This window comes from Aricia agestis, chromosome Z, assembly GCF_905147365.1.
Source record: "Aricia agestis chromosome Z, ilAriAges1.1, whole genome shotgun sequence".
Classification (NCBI taxonomy): Eukaryota; Metazoa; Arthropoda; class Insecta; order Lepidoptera; family Lycaenidae; genus Aricia; species Aricia agestis.
Genome location: NC_056428.1, coordinates 16,990,284 through 17,011,196, shown reverse-complemented (window position 1 = coordinate 17,011,196; position 20,913 = coordinate 16,990,284). Strand labels below are relative to the sequence as shown.

The 20,913-nt window shown below is 35.4% G+C and overlaps 1 protein-coding gene across 1 annotated transcript in view; it reads right to left on the bottom strand.

The window, feature by feature from the left end:
* Window positions 1–20,913, bottom strand: part of LOC121738796 (CYFIP-related Rac1 interactor A) — an 86,956-nt gene that overhangs the window by 46,671 nt on the left and 19,372 nt on the right. The window contains exon 2 of the mRNA XM_042131042.1: window positions 2,427–2,558. Within this exon, the coding sequence (XP_041986976.1) occupies window positions 2,427–2,558 (132 nt within the window). The remainder of the gene's footprint in view (window positions 1–2,426; window positions 2,559–20,913) is intronic.

Below are 20,913 nucleotides of genomic sequence, written 5' to 3'. Positions count from 1 at the left end.
ACGCAAGAACGATAAGGATTTTTGCGCTGCACATCTTAGTGCAGACTCGTACTACGTTCGACGTTTAAAAATAGAACTGTCTCTTTTATGTTTAAAATGGCATTTCGTATCTTTTGTTTCACTTATCTGTCAAATTTGTCAATGTTTGTAATTTTGAATTTGAAAATTGTTCGGAAGAGATTTAAGCCGGAAAATAGTATGAACGTAACATATCTGTATGTAGAATATCATTGATTGTAAATAATAGAGAAAGGGGGGTTATGTAAAAAAGATTTTTAAGGCAGTTTATGTCCTACAAAATTATCTACATCAAGCAATATCAAGAAAATAAATTTCTTAATACATACCTAATACTGAATCACTTTTGACGCTACTTGTGTTTTCCATTTCGTTTATGAATTATTGTAGACCCTCTGACGCTTTTTGTGCCACTCTGTCCGACGTAAATAATAAACGAACACGGACGAAAATTTTTATAGGAGCTGTTTAATATAATATTATAAGACCATTATAGGACTACGTGTACCGCGTTAGGGGCAAATATAGAGCGAAGAGTACCGACACAGTTAAATACAGTAGCGAGTATATCATCATCACTAGACTGCCCGAAACGACGCACGCACTCGGCACGGCTCACAAAAAGTTACCCAATCAATACCCCCTTTTTAGGGTTCCGTACCCAAAGGGTAAAAACGGGACCCTATTACTGAGACTTCAATGTCTGTCCGTCTGTCTGTTTGTCTCCAGGCTGTATCTCAAGAACCGCTATAGCTAGACTTCTGAAATTTTCACAGATTGTGTATTTCTGTTGCCGCTATAACAACAAATACTAAAAACAAAATTATTATTTGAGAGGGACTCCCATACAACAAACGTGAATTTTTGGCCTATTTTGCTCGTAATCAATAATGGCTAAAAGTAGGGACTTGAAATACTCATAAATTCCTAAATTATATTTCTATTTTAATAATTAATGATAAAATTAAAATTAGATAAATATTTTGGGGGGAAAGGTGAAAAAAAAAATGTTTTTTGTATAGGGTTCCCATAGAAATCAATTTTTTTCAACTTTCACTATAATATAACGATACGGAACCCTTCGTGCACGAGTCCAACTCGCACTTGGCCGATTTTTCTATTTATTTTAGAAGGATATTGTTTCCGTCAGTTTCGATCAGGAAAATAGTAGAGACATAATATTTAAATATGTCAAACTTGAAACGTCTGGTTTTGGAGTTTTAATCAATCAGAAGTCTCAGAAGAATGTTTGATGTTGGTTTTAGTACTGACACTTGACAGGTTTGATGTTTAACACACATACACAATACACATACAACACCCAAAACGTATTAAAGTTGCATTTATGTCGAATTATAATAGTAGAATACGGTACACAGAAAACTCAAGAGTGACAGCATAGAACATCGCCGAGTCGGTCTACTGTGTACATATTTTATGTTATGGTATCGGCGAGTGAAAAAGCGTTAATCCAAGCCCAGAAGGGGCTTGCTGGGGTTTAATTACGCCGGCCGATAAGCCTTCAGATCCAGCCGATACCGTGCAAGTCTTTGTGGAAGGAAAATTAGCTTTTTAAATTAGTTTTCAGCCTCAAAACAATCTTGACGTGAAATAATTCGAGACATGCATTTAATTATTATACCTTTGTAGTTTTACTGAAATACCCGCCTACCTGCTTTAATTATATCCGTTTTTTACAGGAATTTATTTAATGTTTAGTTTTTACCGCGTTTAATTATATAATGTCTAAAGTATAGGCATTGACTTATGAAACTATCCTATAGGCCAGGGGTTCCCAATCTTTTTCAGCCTGCGGCGCAGTTGCACGTCACAATATTTTGTCACGGTGCCCTACTCTACCTAGCTATTAAAAAATATACAGAAATAAACACCTCTATTGATTATAGTTACGTTATGCAGGTAAATAATAATAAACAAGTATTTAATCATCCACCTGCTTCACCTAATTAATGTTTGTGATAATGATGGAGGATCGACTCACGGCGCCCCTCTTGCCTTTCTACGGCGCACCAGCATGCCACGGCGCACAGTTTGGGCCCTGGTCTAAACCATTTTTTGGCAGGGGGTAAGTGGGCGTCAAAAAAAAGTGTGGCACTCGGGGACTGCCACGCTAAGCTATTGCAATTTGCATATAAACTTATACGTCCAGTCGCGAGCACACAAACACCTTACATGGTGCCGAAGTCTGATAACGCAGCACCGCTGTGTCGGTCGGAGTGGGCCAATACCTTGATCCGGTCGCCGTGCTCAAAGAAAGCTATGCAATAGCTTAATACCTTCATTTTATTATACTCAGTTACAAAAAATGATTTGTATCTATTTATACTCTTCATCTCTTATTATATGTAACGTCTTTTGTCTAAATATTGATTACCAAAACAACTCACTTTATGCTCATCAAACTTGAGTACGAACTCGAGGATCTCGGCGAACTGCTTCACCAGGGCCTGCTGCTGCTCCAGGTGCTGCGTGGGGCTCATGCCGCCACCCACCAGGGAACCCAGAAGCCGGGGGACCACCTGGAATAGAGAGACGGTAAGTATTTACTAGAGGACAGTTTCTTGAATAAGTGGGTTCTTTGGAGTTGAAACTTAAAGGACTCTAATGCTTTTGGGACAGTAATACGGGATGCAGTTTGGTTCTCGCGAGGTCTCGGCCAAAAAAAACGGGCATTCTTGGCAGCTTATAGTAATCTTTTTATTTTTTATTTTTTTATTTTATTAAGACAACTACAACCTTAAAACTTAATTATTTTAAGTACAAAATATAGTTAAATCTTGTTCTCTTTCGCGCTTAAAACGTCTACAGTACTTTAATACCATATTTCTAAAGCAAAATTTCCTTGAATATTTAGGTATTAAGTGTGTTTAGTTGAAAGAGAAGAGGCGGGTAAAATATTACCTCTATAGACAACAGTAAAATAAAATTCAGAAGTCGGAACTCAGCGGAAGTCATGACTTTAAAATCTACTTAAATACTTTAGCAACATTTACATCTTTTTAAAAGTCTTATATTAACGATTGCAATAAATATTATAAAGCTACGTGACTATTGTTATTGACTTCCACTTTAATTACCACAGACCACTTCAAGTAGATAAAACAATAAAAGTGAACTTCACACTGATTAGAAAGTTCCGAAACTTGAAATTCCCTTTTTGGTAAAATTGCGGTTTTAACAGGACGTACTCGACTAAAACTTTTTGATGAAACTAAGCGAAAATATCAAATAAAAATATAACGGTATCAATTTCACAAATATAAGTTTTCTTGTATTTACTACGGAACCCTAAAAACGATTTAAAAACCCTTCCTTTAACAACAAAATCGCCGGCTAAAACAGATATAATGGGCGAGTCAAATAGGTAGAAACCTATCAGTGTCAGAAACTCCTGCGATAGCTGGCTCGTTTGATCAATAATGCAGACCCTTTCAATGGGCATTCTGCTTTCTAGTAGATAGCTCCGTTACGAATAATTAATAAGCTATTCAAAGCTAAACAGTGGATTATCTGCATCAAAGCTATCGCCGATCGTAGTACGCCTACTTTCAAAGACTTTGAAAGTGGGCGTAATTACAATCACTAGTTCAGTTGAACGGTTAAATATGTTTAAAATTTAAATTGCCTTCATTAGCTTAAAGAGTTTGAACTTTAAAATGTATTTTGCACAAAACGTACGCTAAATAATGTTAATTTTAAAAATACCAAGTTTAAATCTCATTTACAAAATCTTTTAAAAACACGCACAAAACAAGGCGTATTTAAATGAACAAAAAATTAAAACGGACTTCAAAGGTAAAAACAATATTCTTGAAAATATGATCTAAAAAGTATGAAACAATTTACTCTGCCTATCTACCAGCCCAGAACTGATCAGATGCTTGACATAAAACTTGGCCGGTACCGACTTCAAACGAATGAAAATTGAGTACGGAATTGGTTGAGGTTAAGTCGAATTTCAAAAAAGGCACTAATGAAGAATAAGAAATATTTCATACTTTTTAGATCATATTTCTAAGAATATTGTTTTTACCTTGGAAGTCGGTTCCAATTTTTTGTCAAAAAATAATATTTTACTCTTTTTAGATATCTACAACATAAGGATAGATATCTAAAAAATACGCATAAAGATGCGTAAATAACCATTACGAATGTTAACTATTCCCATTAAATTACTGTAAGCGAAATTGTGGTAAATGCTTGCAGTTATTTAAGCGATGCTGCAATTTCCAAACTTTTATCTTTAAAGGTTCAAGAGTTCTGTTCAGTGGCTTCGGATCAAGAGACACCTTCGTATGAAATTTCACTTATTTGTAACATCGAGTTAAACCCTATATAACACACAAAGAATTTTGAAAATCGGACTACATACGGCTGAGCTGAGTAATCGTTGAACATATACATAAAAAAAAAAAGATACAGCCGTATTACCCCCTCCTTTTTGGAAGTCTGTCAATAATAAAAAGTAAAAAACTAAAACCCAACTACGACAAAAAATGACGCTGAAAAAGTATAAAACAAGATTTTCAGAATACTGAACTAAACAAAGTTGCTAATGTAGTTGCAAGTAAATGGACACAGTAGACTCTACCAAGATGCCTTCGTTGTAAATTGACAATAATGTCATACAATACTATTCTGAAGTATGCAATATTCACTATGTAGAGATAAATTTTCATGTTTGGAAAACCGCAGTCACACGTTGTCGAAGTGCTACGGTAGGTAGGTATATGTAACGTGTGACTATTAGCAACTTTGTTCAGTTCAGTATCCTGAAAATCTTGTTTTATACTTTTTCAGCGTTGTTTTTTGTCGTAGCGTTGGGTTTTAGTTTTTTTACTTTCTATTATTTGTACTATTTTGGTGTTAAAGTGTATTTGTGGCGCATAATATTAACAAAAGTTAAATTGACGAAACTAAAAATTAGGTAGTTGACATTCCCAGACAAATTCCTAAGCCGTCAAATTTAGTGAGGCAAGGCTCGATTCTTATAAGTCCGTTAATATCTCCGCGCTTTACTCTTATCGCTCATATTTAACATCATTAAAGCATTCTTGTAATTATGTACAAGCATAAAGTACTCGTGAAGCTCTTTCAAGTGATACCAAACACGGTATATTTATTTTAATTTTATATTAACATAGAACTTTTTTGTCCGCTAGAGGGCGCAATACTAAATTTGGTGACAAGCTTTATAGCTCATAACTAACAGAATATCAAGGCCCTTCTAATGGTACTGCAGTGGTCTTATTCTGATAAGTAGTAAAGAAGCTTAACGAAAAGATGTGAATTATGTATATGCAATCAGCCCATAAATACAGGTAAAGTCACAAGCAAATTCTAGGAATGTATATTTATTCAAAATGTACAAGTAAAGCGCTTTCAAATGATACCATACACGGCATATTTATCTTAACTTTATTTTTTTACTATGTATGTTTTGTCCGCTAGAGGGCGCCACATTAGATTTTGTGAAACCCCATATAGCCTATAACCAGCGGACAATTAAGACGCTTCTAATGGTATGTCATTATGTCGAATACATACATACATAGCCTCTCAAAATCATAACCCTCCTTTTGCTTTGCCGTAGTCGGGTAAAAAAATACAATAACTTTTCGTACAACTTAAACCAATACATGTAATATCTAATATTATACAGTGTGTAACAATTAATATAAGTGATAATACTTTAGAGTGTGTACGTGTTCCTTGTAGAGAGTTCACTGTGAAAGTAGCAGCGTTGAAAGACGAATTTTTTTTTTACCTTTTGTATGGGCAAGGGCCTGAGCGTCACGAGTTTCCCCATACAAAAGTGAAAAAAAAATGTTGGTCTTTCAGCGCTGCTACTTTCACAGTAAACTCTCTACAAGGAACACGTACACACCCTAAAGTATTATCACGTATTTTGTTACACACTTTATAATATCTAATCACGCTGTTGGGATTGTGTAATATTATTTTCCTGTATGAAAGTAATGCAAAGTTTTTGCTATAAATAACCCAGATTTCATTAATGTCATACAGGAAGAATACATTTCTTTTATTAAGTACGCTGGGATTGGACGGAAGAGTAAAAGACGACCTTAAAAATAGTCTTACGTTACTACAGCTAGAAACATCATGCAATACTTTGAGCAACCCTCTTATTCCTCTCCTGGGGTAACAGTCTCGTGCAGACATGCTATAAGGTCTAGTCCGTTCAGAATTATTTTACATCCGACATGAACTTTATTGCCCACGAGTCACGACACAAGGATACACAGGGACTCGAATAGCTCTTACATAGAAACACGAACAGCATACACGGGAGATATTTGAGGTGCTCAGGAAAATGGGCGGAGAGAAAATCCATTCGAGGCCAGGCCCTTTAGCCAAGACCTTTTCTTTATCGCTTCTTTATATCATATAGAATCGCCGAATAAAAGTTGTGGTGTTATAAAGCGTTCGTTAATATGATGTTGAAGTTCGCTTCGTCTAATGTCAATGATTCCATACATTTTGATCGGCGATTCTATAAAGAATATTGATGTATCTTGTATCATATCTTGAATGAGACACTATATTGGATGTAGAATGACATTACATTCGTTTCCGAGTTACTCTCAATGAGCCCTTTCATTTGATACCGATCTTGCAGAAGTGCATTAAAAATAACTATTTCGCCATCTTGGATGGTCGGCCATATTGGATTTAGAGTGATATCACATACAATATCATGCATTATCATCCAAACTAAACGTGTATGCAAAATTTCAGCTCGATCGGTTAAATATATCTACTTTAAAATTGAGTTCCAAAGTTTCACCCGAACATACATACGGGTGATTCTACAACAATTGGGTAACTCGCTGTCACCAGTCAATCTTACATCTTTAAACGAGCAATTCTTGTATATACATATATATATATATATATATATATATATATATATATATATATATATATATATATATATATATATATATAATTGGAATCTCGGAATCGGCTCCAACGATTTTCATGAAATTTTGTATATAGGGGGTTTCGGGGGCGATAAATCGATCTAGCTAGGAATAATTTTTAGAAAATGTCATTTTATGCGTGTTTTATCGAATACCGAGCGAAGCTCGGTCAAATAGCTAGTATATATTAAATCACATTATATTTTAAAGATTTTATACTTAATTTTATAAGTATGTAATCTCCTTTAATTGGTCACTCAATTTCAGATACGTAATTTAATTAGAAATTGTATAAAATGAAAAGAGTATGCTCAAAACGTCAGTACTTTGGCCTGTCACAAACCCAAAAACGTTCAATCAAGAGACTGTACATCAGATTCTACGATTAATTTCAGGCAACTCGATATATACTTACAATCTTTAATGTACGTAATAATGAATGTCAGGACTTTCATAATGTAAAAATATTTACAATGTATTTAAAATAGAGAGGAAACTTTGTCATAGGTTTCATTCGTCAGTCCTTTGTGTAACTTTCAAATGCGAACATTTTCACCAAAAAACATGTATACATGGTCAAATAACTATTAATTTTGTTTAGTTGGTAATATTGTCAGCTAAGAACTGTAGCATTTCTTTGCCACTATTACAGTACGAGTGCTAGCTCGTCGGATATGACATAATCTTGCGCAGGGCCAGTCAAAAAGTCAGTACTGTGGGTAAGTCGTTAATTCCTTATAAATCTTAATTTTATTTTGATTTCTATACTGTTTACTATGATTAGTAAAAAATTAATATATTGATATTAAAAAATACGAATAGAAACATTAACTTTAATTATAACTTTAAATTTATGTCGAAATCATCAGTCCTTTGGCGTCAGTTCTTTAATCATCACAACAATTAAGGTGTGTTACCCGTTTTTCTTTACTTATTTTAGTGTAAAACATAATGTTGCCTACCACAAAAGACAAATTTGACCGAAGGATAATATATTAAATAAGAAAAGAGAAGCAGAAAAGACTTTCTTGCCGAGAATCAAACTACCTCTTCAAATAAGCTGAATTAGCAAAGAAAAACATAGATTACAAAATGTACTTAAGAAATGGAGAAAGGGCAAAGAAAAAAAGTTAAAGAAACCTCGGAAGCAAACGGTTAACTTGAAAAAATTGGTCAAGTGCGAGTCAGTCTCCAGCATGAAGCTTCGTGCCATAAAATGGCTATTTTCGTATGAGAGCTCCCTTTAAGTGTTTATTTTATTTTAATTTTATTATCTACTATCAAAGAAGAAAAAAAAATAGTATTTTGTGAACATTTCAATTGCCCACCTGGTGCCATTATTGACATTGAGTTAAAAGGACAAAAAAGTATATTCTTAGTATAGGAGACCCCTTATTTATTTATTTTGTTATAATTTTATTGTTTATTATTAAAGTAAGAACAAGATTAAATATTTCTAGAGTATTTAAAATTACCTGGTTGCATTATTGACATCGAGCAAAAAAGGGCACAAAAATCAAGTTTCTTGTATGGGAGCCCTCTTAAATATTTTGTTTTTATTTTTGTATTTTCGTTATAGCTGCAACACAATTATACGTCATTTGTGAAGATAAAAACTATCTAGCCATCGCTGTTCTTGAAATACAGCCTGGTGACAGACAAATAGATAGACAGATGGACGTACTGACGGACAGATGGACAAAAAAACGAAAACTTTAATTCTGTTGTTTGTCTATATTAATTATTAATGTATACTGTTAAGCAAAAGTACTTAAAAGTAAAAAAAAATGTTTATTTCAATTGCCAAAATTCTTATAAAGGTGTGATAGTGTTTTCCCCACATTACCACAAAATATTTTTCGATATTTAACCTACTAAGAACTTGATACATTAAAATAATTAAAGTGGTATAATTATAGTTTATAAGCGTTTAATAAATGCCACAAATGTCATATATTTCTAATATGTTTGCATTATATATCAGTACTGTGTCACCCTCGTCAGTCCTCTGGCAGTCAAATTCAGAAAAATCGAAATATTTTAAAAACTATTCTAAAAAATGACTGTCCCGATTTGCAACAATATATTCATTAAATAACCCATCTTTTAAACCCAAAGATATCTAAATTTACCATAAAAACTACAGTAAACAAAATAACCCTAAAAGTTACCCAATTTTTGTAGAACCACCCATACTTACATACATACAGAGCAAGTTAAAAAAAAAAGCTTTTAATAATAATAATAAAAAAGACGTCTTGGCTACAGGCGGTCGGTATTTGGCAGCAATTGGTCTCGGTTGAATGAACCATAGACATGTATGATTAAACGTTCATGTCGGTTTGAATGAAATAAAGGGCGGAAATGTTTGAGGTCAATTTTCGTTATATTTCCGTTATTCGATAAAAGTTATACAGCGATTGAAGGATTGAAAAGATTTCCGACGATGTTTTACGTACACAAAATATACAGGTCCAAACTGAGGACTTTCTACTTTGGAGTCAGTTAAAACTGCTAAACAGATCAATTCTACAGATGATTTGAAGAGATTAGAGAATGCAACTTAGATAGTTCAGGGTAAGATAAAGAAAGCAACTCTGCCAGTAAAACCTTTTTTACAGAGTAAGATATGAGGTACCATTAAAAAGTATGTCAAACTAATGCCTCCATCGTGATACAGAGATCTAATTTCGAGCAATATCGATTGTTTCTTTAACACAGCTGTAGGCATCAATATAGCACGGATCGCTTTGTATGCGAGTAACAAAAATCTGTTAACGAAACGTTTACGTGGACAGTATATCTGTTCGGCCTGCTCACTATCTTTTGCGGGTTGTTGCGAAATATTTGTTATACTTCAAATGGAGAGGCGACTGGTGTTATATTTATTTAATGGCTGTGAGAACGCGCAGTATGGCCAGAACCTCGAATACTTGTGCATGTAGTGTGGATTCGGATACGATTTACAAATAATTCTATTAGCTTTTTTCCCGAATATTTAGTATTAATAAAATTCTGCGAAATGCAAACGCAAATAGTAATTAAGGTATTTTGGGCATCAATCTAAGTGGGCAGTGGCATTTAAGATTACTTAACTAAAGAAACCTAAAAAGAGTTTCCCTTTACTTTAGGTTAATGGGAAACTCTTTTTTCCAGCTCCACTGACGTACTTTAGATCCACTGACGCCAATCATCAGATGTCAAACGATTAGCGGTATTCAACCTCTAATCGTTTGACAAAATACATATTACATGCCTTCTCATTCTTAAACGCGAAGAACCAGAGACAACATAATATTAAATCCATGGTTAACTTTAATCCAGGCTAGGAGGATTTAATAAAGTGGGCGTAAGCCGTCTACCGTGTGTTAATAACTTGCTCTAAACTTGTATTACCTGACAAGTGTAGTTTATAATAAGATAGCTGCCCCGAGCTCGTACAATAATTATGTTTACTACGCGGAAGTTCACAACATTGCACTATGTGACACACTTTATCATAGCATACTTGATATGATAACTTTTGAACGCGTCGTATTATGCTATAGTTATAGTACGATTTTAAAAGTTTATCCGAAGAAATTAAATTAGTTATCATGGGACGAAGACTTTGAGTGTATTTTATGTGGATGACTTTACTAAAAGACTTGACTTTTATAAATCTGGGGCTTCTTGTGTTGGGAAGTTTATCTATTCACTAACTCATTTATATAATTTGCCAACGTCAGAACCTTAACTAAACAACACAGTTGAAAAAAAATATTTGCCAACGTCAACCTAAGAAACTGGGCATTAGTTTAGTAGGTTTCATCGTCTGCTTATAAAGTAAATGTTGAATAAATAAGCAATTGGAAATAATTGTGGTACTTCTCAACGTCTAAAAGATTGTGGACTGCAGTGGAAAAAAATTGGCAACCCTCCAACGGTGCTTCAGCGATGTATTACAAACTCTGATGGAGATGGTCACGTTGTAACCGTTACACTTAGAGTTATTTCTATATTCAGTTACTAGCGACCCGCCCCGGCGTCGCACGGGTATAAAATATATAGTCACTGAAAATTATGATTAAAATCGATAGCCTATGATCCTTCATGTGGTCTACTTCTTATCTGTGCCAAATAACATAAAAATTGCTCCAGTAGTTCGCGAGATTAGCCCTTTCAAATGACTTCCCCCGTTTTTTACACATTCTCCTATTAGTCTTAGCCTGATAAAGTAAAGCCTATAAGCCTTCCTCAATAAATGGGCTATCTAACACTGAAAGAATTTTTCAAATCGGACGGGCCTGTAACAAGTGGCAAAACGCTAACGCTAGCGCTACAAAATGTATGCGATTTGACATAAGTCATCGCTTCGCTAGCGAATACTAATATCAAATCCATAAATTTTGTAGTTCCAGAGAGTAGCGCGTTCAAGTTAGTCTTTTCAAATAATTTTCCTCGTTTTTTCCACATTTTCCTCTATTTCTTCGCTCCTATTAGTCTTAACGTGATAAAAAAGAGCCTATAGCCCTCCTCGATAAATGGGCTATCTAACACTGAAAGAATCATCAAAATCCGTCGCATAGTTTTAAAGATTAAAGGGAACAAAGGGACATGAGGGGAAAAAAGCGACTTTGTTTTATAATATGTATTAGGAAGATCGCAGACGACAGACTTTCTGTCGTCTGCGATCTCTCTAAGTAAATAAATTTTTATTCCAGCAAGTAAAGTGGGTAGACTTTGCAAATATACAGACATATTTTTAGTATAATTATTAGCAATTTGGATGATAAAAAAGCCGTCTTTATCATCCGACGAGCTGGAGGGCGGCAGCCAGGTTGGCCAGCGGTGGCGCAGCTCAGGAGAGTGAAAGATGGAAAACCTTTGGGGACCTTTGCCCAGCAGTGGGAAAGTGCTTTTAATAATAACTAGCTATTTGACTGAGCTTTGCTCTGTATTCGTTAAAACACGAATAAAATGACATTTTCTAAAAATGATTCCTAGCTAGATTGATTTATCGCCGCCGAAGAGCCGATTCTGAGATTCCAATTATATACAATGTGTCCCGACACCGGTGTCCGATCCTTTAATGTCATGATCTATGGCATATTTTATCGACAAATTGGCTCTCAAATTTTTTCTCTCTCTCATACGAGATTTATACTCGCGCCTCGTGGCTCGGCTCGCGGCGCGTCTCGCAGCTCGCGTCGAAGCGCGAGTGTAAACACAAAGCTCGCGCTCGAGCTCCTTTGGAAATCGCTCCCGACGCGAGCCCTGCGAGCTGCGAGCCGCGCCGCGAGACGAGCCGCGAGCATTTTAGTTTTTCTCGGGCTTTCACACTAATCTGACCAGTACTTCTCATGTAAATATCCTATGAAGATAAAAAGGTCTCATTTGATAGCTCAATGTATATACAAAAGTATATACAAGAAATGCTCGTTTAAAGATATAAGATTATAGCACATGATGCAAAACTCATCTATACTAATATTATAATCTATACTTAATATTATAAAGCGGAAGAGTTTGTTAGTTTGTTTGTTTGAACGCGCTAATCTCTGGAACTACTGGTCCGATTTAAAAAATTCTTTCAGCGTTAGATAGCCCATTTATCGAGGAAGGCTATAGGCTATATTTTATCACGCTACGACTAATAGGAGCGAACAAATAGAGGAAAATGTTGAAAAAACGGAAGGAAATTATTTGAAAGAGCTTATTTGAACGCGCTAATCTCAAGAATTACTGGTCTGATTTGGAAAATTATTTCAGTATTAGTCTATTTATTGAGAAAGGCTATAAGCAATATTATTTTATTACGCTACAACTAATAGGAGCGAAGAAATAGAGGAAAATGTGGAAAAAACGGGGGAAATTATTTGAAAGGGCTTATCTTACGAACTACTGGCGCAATTTTTCTGTTATTTGGCACAGATAAGAAGTAGACCACGTAAAGGATCATAGGCAATTTTTTGTGGACTAATATGTCTGTGAAATATCTAATTTACGCGGGCGCAGCCGCGCGGAACGTCTAGTGTTCTATCTAATCAGTAAAATTATTTTTAATAAAAAATTAAAACCGACTTCCAAGGTAAACACAATAATAACATCCTTATAATATGAACTAAAAAGTATTAAATATTTTTTCCTATCTAATGCTAAGTACTGACATAATATGTACACTACAGGCCCATGTCGAAAATCGATGGGTCATTTGAACCACCTGGTGACCTATATAGGACGATATTAGAGCATAAAATAATAAGATTTAGTACTATGCCGTCACTTGTAAGCTGTCCAACTGAGTGCTGGTGAGAATTCAAAAGTGCATGTAGGGTGAGTACATTTTGGTCATATGATCCTGTACGGCATTTTTACCATCGATAGATACATGAAAAATAATAAGAAAGCCCGCAGTGCCGTATAAAAATGATGCGCCACTAAGTCGGTATTTTTATTTTATTTTCAGCCAATTTCCAAGGTAAATTTGGTCATTTGATTCTATACGGCATACGTTTCATATTGTTTGGATACAGCTTCGAATCAATTATTCCGTAACGCCGTACAAAAATAATGCGTACGTAGATCCAGGGGGATCATGTTGCCCCCCTCGGTACGTTTCAAAATTACTTTTCATAATTTTGGAGTCGGTACCAGATATAAAAAAATATCTACAGCCGAACATATAACTTTTTGGAAGTCGGTTAATAATAGCATATCGTGTTAATTCCCAAGTTGATGGATGGATAAATGGAACAACATTAACATAATCGGATTATCAAGTTGATCAAGTAGGTCTAATCATTTTGATTTGTAGTCCATTATCACCCAGTGGCAGTTAACAAGAGATTTAACGGGTGAGAGCACAACGTGGGCAGATATATGACAGTCAGTTGGGGTTAGTTAACATCAATTGTGGCATGTTTGTACAGCATCAGGAAGCTGCGCTTGTTAGGAGATTGTTGCTGTAGAGTGTAGGGTTATCAAACGGGATTTGAACTGCATAATTGTATGTTTAAGCAGTGATTTATACGGATACTATAGCTTTTGCCCGCGGCTTCGCCCGCGCGGCGTGGAATTCTGAGAATGACGTAATTTCAGAAAAAAACTCTTATTTTTTTAGACATAAAATATAGCCTGTCACTGACGAGCACGCCAGCTTTTTTGCAATCGGACCAGTAAATAGTTTCAGAGATTACCTCCGGCATAAACGAGCAAACGGGTCACCTGATGGAAAGCGACTTCCGTTCACACGCAACATCAGAAGAGATGCAGGTGCGTTGCGGGCCTTTTAAGAGGGAATAGGATTACAGGGTAGGGGAGATAAGGCAGGGAATAGGGAAGAGTAGGGAAGGGAAGGGTAGGGAATTGGGCCCCCGGTAAACTCACTCACTCGGCGAAACACAGCACAAGCGCTGTTTCACGCCGGTTTTCTGTGAGCCCGTGGTATTTCTCCGGTCGAGCTGGCCCATTCGTGCCGAAGTTTGGCTCTACCACGTAAAAAAATGCGGAATTTACGCCGCGTAACTTCGGACTAGTGTGTTTAGAACTTTAGACACTAACAGATATAGATAAGAGCCCTGTCTACATGCGTTGCCGTCTGTGGACATCGGCTAAGCGTGATCAGTGATGATCCGTAGAATCGCGGAATGTGTGAATATGCCTTAAGACGAATAGACGTTCTACTGGGTCCTGAACTCCTGATACATAATTGTAATCTGTTGTATTTATTTACTGCACAACTATACCTACAATAATAGCAAAAGCGTTAAATACAAAGGTTTTAGAGCATTATAGCTGTAGTCTGTAGAATTTCCAAACAATATTATGGTTTCGGGTAGCCCTGTGCATGAGAGTGCAGTACGCGCTTCCGTATCGCCTATCACATCTAATTCAATATCATCAACCGTTGTTTTGTTGATAGGCGCTTCTGGACTTTGTATCCGTTTTAACTTTTATTCAATCAATGAACGTTTCGTCGAAATCATTCGAAATGACTGAGTTTAGTGTATATACGTTTATGCTTCTGCGAACTAAGCTTGTGTTATACCTACCTACGCACAGCTAATACGAGTAGCTAGCTTGTGTTAATAAAAGACATGGTAAGTATGGCAAGGAAATTTTTATACGTGGGAGAGCCATGCTTCGGCACGAATGGACCGGCTCGACCGGAGAAATACCACGCTCTCACAGAAAACCGGCGTGTAACAGCGCTTGCGCTGTTACACGCCGAGTGAGTGAGTTTACCGGAGGCCCAATCCCCTACCCTATTCCCTTTCCTTCCCATCCCTACCCTCCCTTATTACCCTATTCCCTCTTAAAAGGCCTGCAACGCACCTGCAGCTCTTCTGATGTTGCGTGTGAACATGGGCGACGGAAGTCGCTTTCCATCAGGTGACCCATTTGCTCGTTTGCCCCCTTATTTCATAAAAAAAAGATTATGTATTTCTGTTACCGCTATAACAACAAATACTAAAAACAAAATAAATTAAATATTTAAGAGGGCTCCCATACAACAAACGTGATTTTTTAGCCATTTTTGCTCAATGTCAATGATGTCAACTGGCAGGCACCTGGGATGTTCACATATTAATAATAAAATAAATAATTTAAGGGGGCTCCCATACAAAAAAGAACAATTTTTGCCTATATTTTCCCTATAATGATACGGAACCCTTGGTGCGCGAGTCCAACTCGCACTTGGCCGATTTTTTTGTTTGTAGGAGGTAATCTCTGAAAGTATTTACTGGTCCGATTGCAAAAAATTCAACACCCATGGAAAGCTGGCGTGCTCGTCAGTGACAGGCTATATTTTATGTCTAAAAAAATAAGAGTTTTTTTCTGAAATTATCCTATGCAACTATACATACATAACAGTTACATATACCTACCTACCTACCGTAGCACTTCGACAACGTGTGACTGCGGTTTTCCAAACATGAAAATTTATCTCTACATAGTGAATATTGCATACTTCAGAATAGTATTGTATGACATTATTGTCAATTTACAACGAAGGCATCTTGGTAGAGTCTACTGTGCCCATTTACTTGCAACTACATTAGCAACTTTGTTCAGGGCCTCTATCATGAGCTCTTAAATCCATTCACTTTACGTCCTTATACAGTAAGTATAAGAACGTAAAGTGAATGGATTTAAGAGCTCATGATAGAGGCCCAGTTCAGTATTCTAAAAATCTTGTTTTATACTTTTTCAGCGTCGTTTTTTGTCGTAGTTGGGTTTTAGTTTTTTACTTTTTATTATTTGACCATCACATCATCCTTTTCAGTCGTGCAATTTCGGGAATCCAACCAGAATAAAACCGCACATTCAGCGATCGCATCTGTCAACAATCGGGCATTTATCGCTTCATCTGGTATGAATCATCGTGATTCACTCGATACGGCAATAGGTACCCATCCGTACGCAAGCGATTTGGGGTTTAGACTGACTCATGTTATCTCTGTGTTAAACATTTGTTGCCATGTACTCTTGATAGTTGATACATTACTTTGTAGGTAGGTACAATAGACAACTTGCTTTGGGTCTGTCGAGTCAGCCTTAGTTAGTGGTGGGGGCCAAACTAATCCTAATATTGGCTTTTCTTAGATCGACTGTTCTGACTCTTGGCACCAAGAGGTGTAATAAAGATGCAGCTGATGATTTAAATTTATTAATATTTTAGTGACAAATTGGCTTTCAAAATTTTTTTCTTCAACTTTTGAAAAAAAAAAAACTCTGGCTTCATACTAATCTGACCAATACTTCATAAGAAAATCGTTATTATAACTTCTAAACTATCTAACTTAGAGCATAGAAGTTAAGGAATTTATTGAAGATGAAAACCTCCTCTATATTTTTAAAATAAAAAGATGGTTCTTTTTTATTTTAAAAATATAGATAATTAATTTTTAAGTTTAATGCGCTACATTTTTCATAAAAAGCCATTAACTAAATAATACTTTTTTTTCTTTAATCTTTTATTTTCTATGTTTAATTACCCTAAATTTATAGCATATTGCCTATGTAAGCGTAGTCCACAAGTTTAGCTATCAAATGAGACCTTTTCTATCTTCACAAGATATTTACATGATAAGTTCTGGACAAATTAGTGCGAAAGCCCGAGAAAAACTAAAATGGCTGTCATTTTACAACCGTGAGAGAGAGAAAATTTGAGAGCCAATTTGTCCATAAAATATGCCATAGATGAGTCATGACTCATGACATTAAAGGATCGGACACCGGTGCCGGGACACATTGTATAGATTGACTGTATTATTTGACTTTTTACTAACAACGTTTTTATCACAAACATCAATTGTATCCTTCTCACATCATAAAGTTACTAGTTACTAAAATGTTGATTAGTTATTCAACATTTTAGCAAATAAGATATCTTGGAGTTGCTTTGACAACAATATTATGTAACATCTTGTTTCTTTTGCCGCCGCCGAAAATGTGAGTAAAACAAAAGGACAATCACAACAAAGGAAGCAGGGAGCGATGGGATACCATGACGTAACACGGCCAAGTGGCTCTATTTTAAACCCTATTATTGTAGGAGTAAGGTCGAACTATGGTAAACCGCAAATGTCCGCAGTACCTCCATTGCACACGTGCTAGACAATTATTTCAACAGCCACGTTGACTAATCTAATTTATTTATAATCGTGATGTATTTCGGAACGGAATCTGAAACTAAAGACCCTAAAAAATTGCTGTTAAAATTAAGTGCCAACTATAGTACCCCAGCCGCTGTCCTTTTCATTTTAAGCAAAGACACTGCCATCCTTTGATTTAGGGGACTTCCTCTTTTAAGAGGGAAGCCCTTGACTATAATAGTTAGGAATTTTTGACATCTTCAAAATATAAGAGGTAGGTAGAGTCGATTAGTACAGTAATTGAAGGCAAAAATCAGGTACAATCCCGATTTCGTTGAACCTCCATCGATTTGGATGAAAATTTGGAATAAAGTACGTTAAAACCTTCTAATTTAAAAGTGACATACGCTCGTATTGCGCTTAAAATGCAGATTTAACCATTATGGTTTAACTAATTGTGTTTAATTTGATAAAATAAAATATGTTTGAATGTTTTTACTTTTTATTCATGATTTATGATTATTTAATTCATTTTTTAACCCTTTTAGCAACCAACCCTTAAGTCGTGAAAAACATTTTTGTATTCCTTAACTTTAAAATCGCATATTTACATTACATAAAAAGTTTGTTTAATATTTATGATATAATTTTTCGATAAGAGTGAAATACATAAATCCCTAAAAGTACCCCTTAATTGCAAAATCACTTTATACGGTTCTTCAAAAACTTAATACGGTTTAAGTTTTTTAAACCCAATTTTTTTAGTTTGTTTAGTTACTTAGTATTAGTTTTTATTTAGTTTTTTTTGCGAACGTTTGCACCCCTGAAAACTACCCCTTGTCTGAATAATTTAGTTAAACTCATTAAAGCTGATAAAAAACCTAAAATAAAAGCTTTGAGTTTTTATTTTAAGTTTTTTATCAGCTTTAATGAGTTCGAATATTTTTTCATAGTTAAGATAAATTTTGTTAGTATATTTCAAATTTCATTAATAAGTATTACTCAATTCAAAATTTTCTATTTCAATCAAAAAACTACTATTTCAAACTACCCTCTGTGCAAAAAATTGACGCAACTACTGAAATATTTAATAGACATTAAATTTTTGCCACAATATTTTCATCCCCAATTTGTAGTAAATTTTTTAAATAACTAGAGATCGCCCAATGGTCTAAATTCGACCTTACTTACAACGACATAAGGACTGCTACCTATATTTTGTAAAAAATATTGACTTCATAATAGTTTTTTTTCAATTCTTGTCTCTGGGACTCAGCTGATCTCAGACTGGCCGTGTAAGCATTGTCTAATAGTATCTAAAATTAAATAAAAAGGAAACAATAATCCATTTTCAATTTGTCAACATATATATATAAAACTCAAAGATGACTGACTGATTGACATAGTGATCTATCAACGCAAAGCCCAAATCACTGGACGGATCGGGCTGAAATTTGGCATGCAGGTAGATGTTATGACGTAGGCATCCGCTAAGAAAGGATTTTGATGAATTCCAAACCCAAGGGGTTCGAATAGGGGATGAAAGTTTGTATATAATAATACTTCTTAACGCGAGCGAAGCCGCGGGCAAAAGCTCGTAAAAAAGTATAATTCGTATGTATAGGCTTGTCACTCAAAAATCTGTCATTTTTCCTAGTAGTACTGTCGTAGTGTGGTTAACGTTTATTTGTTAAAAATATATATGACTTGCTGTTGCCCGCGACTTCGTCCGCGTGGACTTTAGTTTATAGTTGTTCCCGTACATCGATTTTTAGGCGCAAATCAGAATTTTTCGGGACTCAAATTATCTTTATACCCAATTTCAGCGAAATGGGTCCAGCCGTTTACCCGTGATGTCGTGACCACGCGAAAAGTAACGTTCCGCGCATCTTCGCCCGCGTAAATTAGATATTTCACAGACAAATTAGTCCACACTCCACAAAAAATAGCCTATGAATCTTCATGTGCTCTACTTCTGATCTGAGCCAAATAACAGAAAAATTGCTGCAGTAGTTCGTGAGATAAGCCCTTTCAAATAATTTCCTCCGTTTTTTCCACATTTTTCTCTATTTCTTCGCTCCTATTAGTCTTAGCGTGATAAAATATAACTTATAGCCTTCCTCGATAAATGGGCTATCCAACATTGAAAGAATTTTTCAAATCGGACCAGTATTTCCTGAGATTAGCGCGTTCAAATAAGCCCTTTCAAATAATTTCCCCCATTTTTTCCACATTTTCCTCTATTTCTTCGCTCCCATTAGTCTTAGGCTCGATTCGAGCAAACTTGAAGTTACACGAGTATAACTATCATGAGAATAATTTTACTCCTTTAATTTACTCTAGGGTATTATCGTTTGCATTTTATCAAGTTACTCAAAGAGTATGAAATAAAAAGTCAATTATAGTTCACAATGACACCGACCGTGACAGTTGAACCCTGTTGTGCAACTATTCTCAGTTTAATATTTACTCCACCAAAATAGCCCGTGTAAATATTTACTCCCGTGTATTTACCTCATTCTTGGATTAGAAGTTGGAAAAACACAAAACCAGCTTACTCTTAGATTAGGAGACTGATGATTAAGGAGTACAATTTTACTCTAGTAGGGGAGCCCAGCTCAAAGCGGCCATAGAAGGCAAAGCGGCCACCCTTAATATTTCGGTTATTTATGAAGGCAGAGCAACGTTGCTGCACTGGCGCATAGTGAACATCCCGCCCCGCCCCGCGCAGTGATGCGGTAGCGGTTGGGGAAGGCGCGAGCTTTTAGTGCCAAAAATATTGGAATTGCACGTTTTATTTAAAAAATGCAAGATCAATTCTTCCTGTTTTAATTATTTTCTTGTATATTTGAATGCTTCTATTTTCCCGGTGTCATTGCTTATCTATTTAGCTTTATCTATGTTGTTTTTATTCTGGAGTATGATAAAAAATGCGAAAGAAAATTATGTTTAAGACAGAACGGTTGCCAAAGGGCAAAGCGGACCGGGCAAAGCGGCCAATAGGCCGCTAAACTAATTGATAGTTTTTATATGATAATTACTTAAAACTATTTTTAGATGGCGAACAAACTTATCAAACGAAAACCATCCAGGGGTCATGGGAAGAGACTACGATGGCGCAGCTATTAAATATGTTCAACAAAATCGGGGTTCAGTCAAATTAGTAGAAAACAAACATAGTCATACTTTAAGGAGACATTTAAAAACAGGAATATAATACTCGTATCGATAAAACATAGTTTTATTGATATATTTTGACTATTTTTAGTTTAGAAGAGTAGATTATTTTTTATAAAAAAATATTGTGATTGTTGGGAGATAAACTTCTGTTAAGAAACCTCAGAAACTGA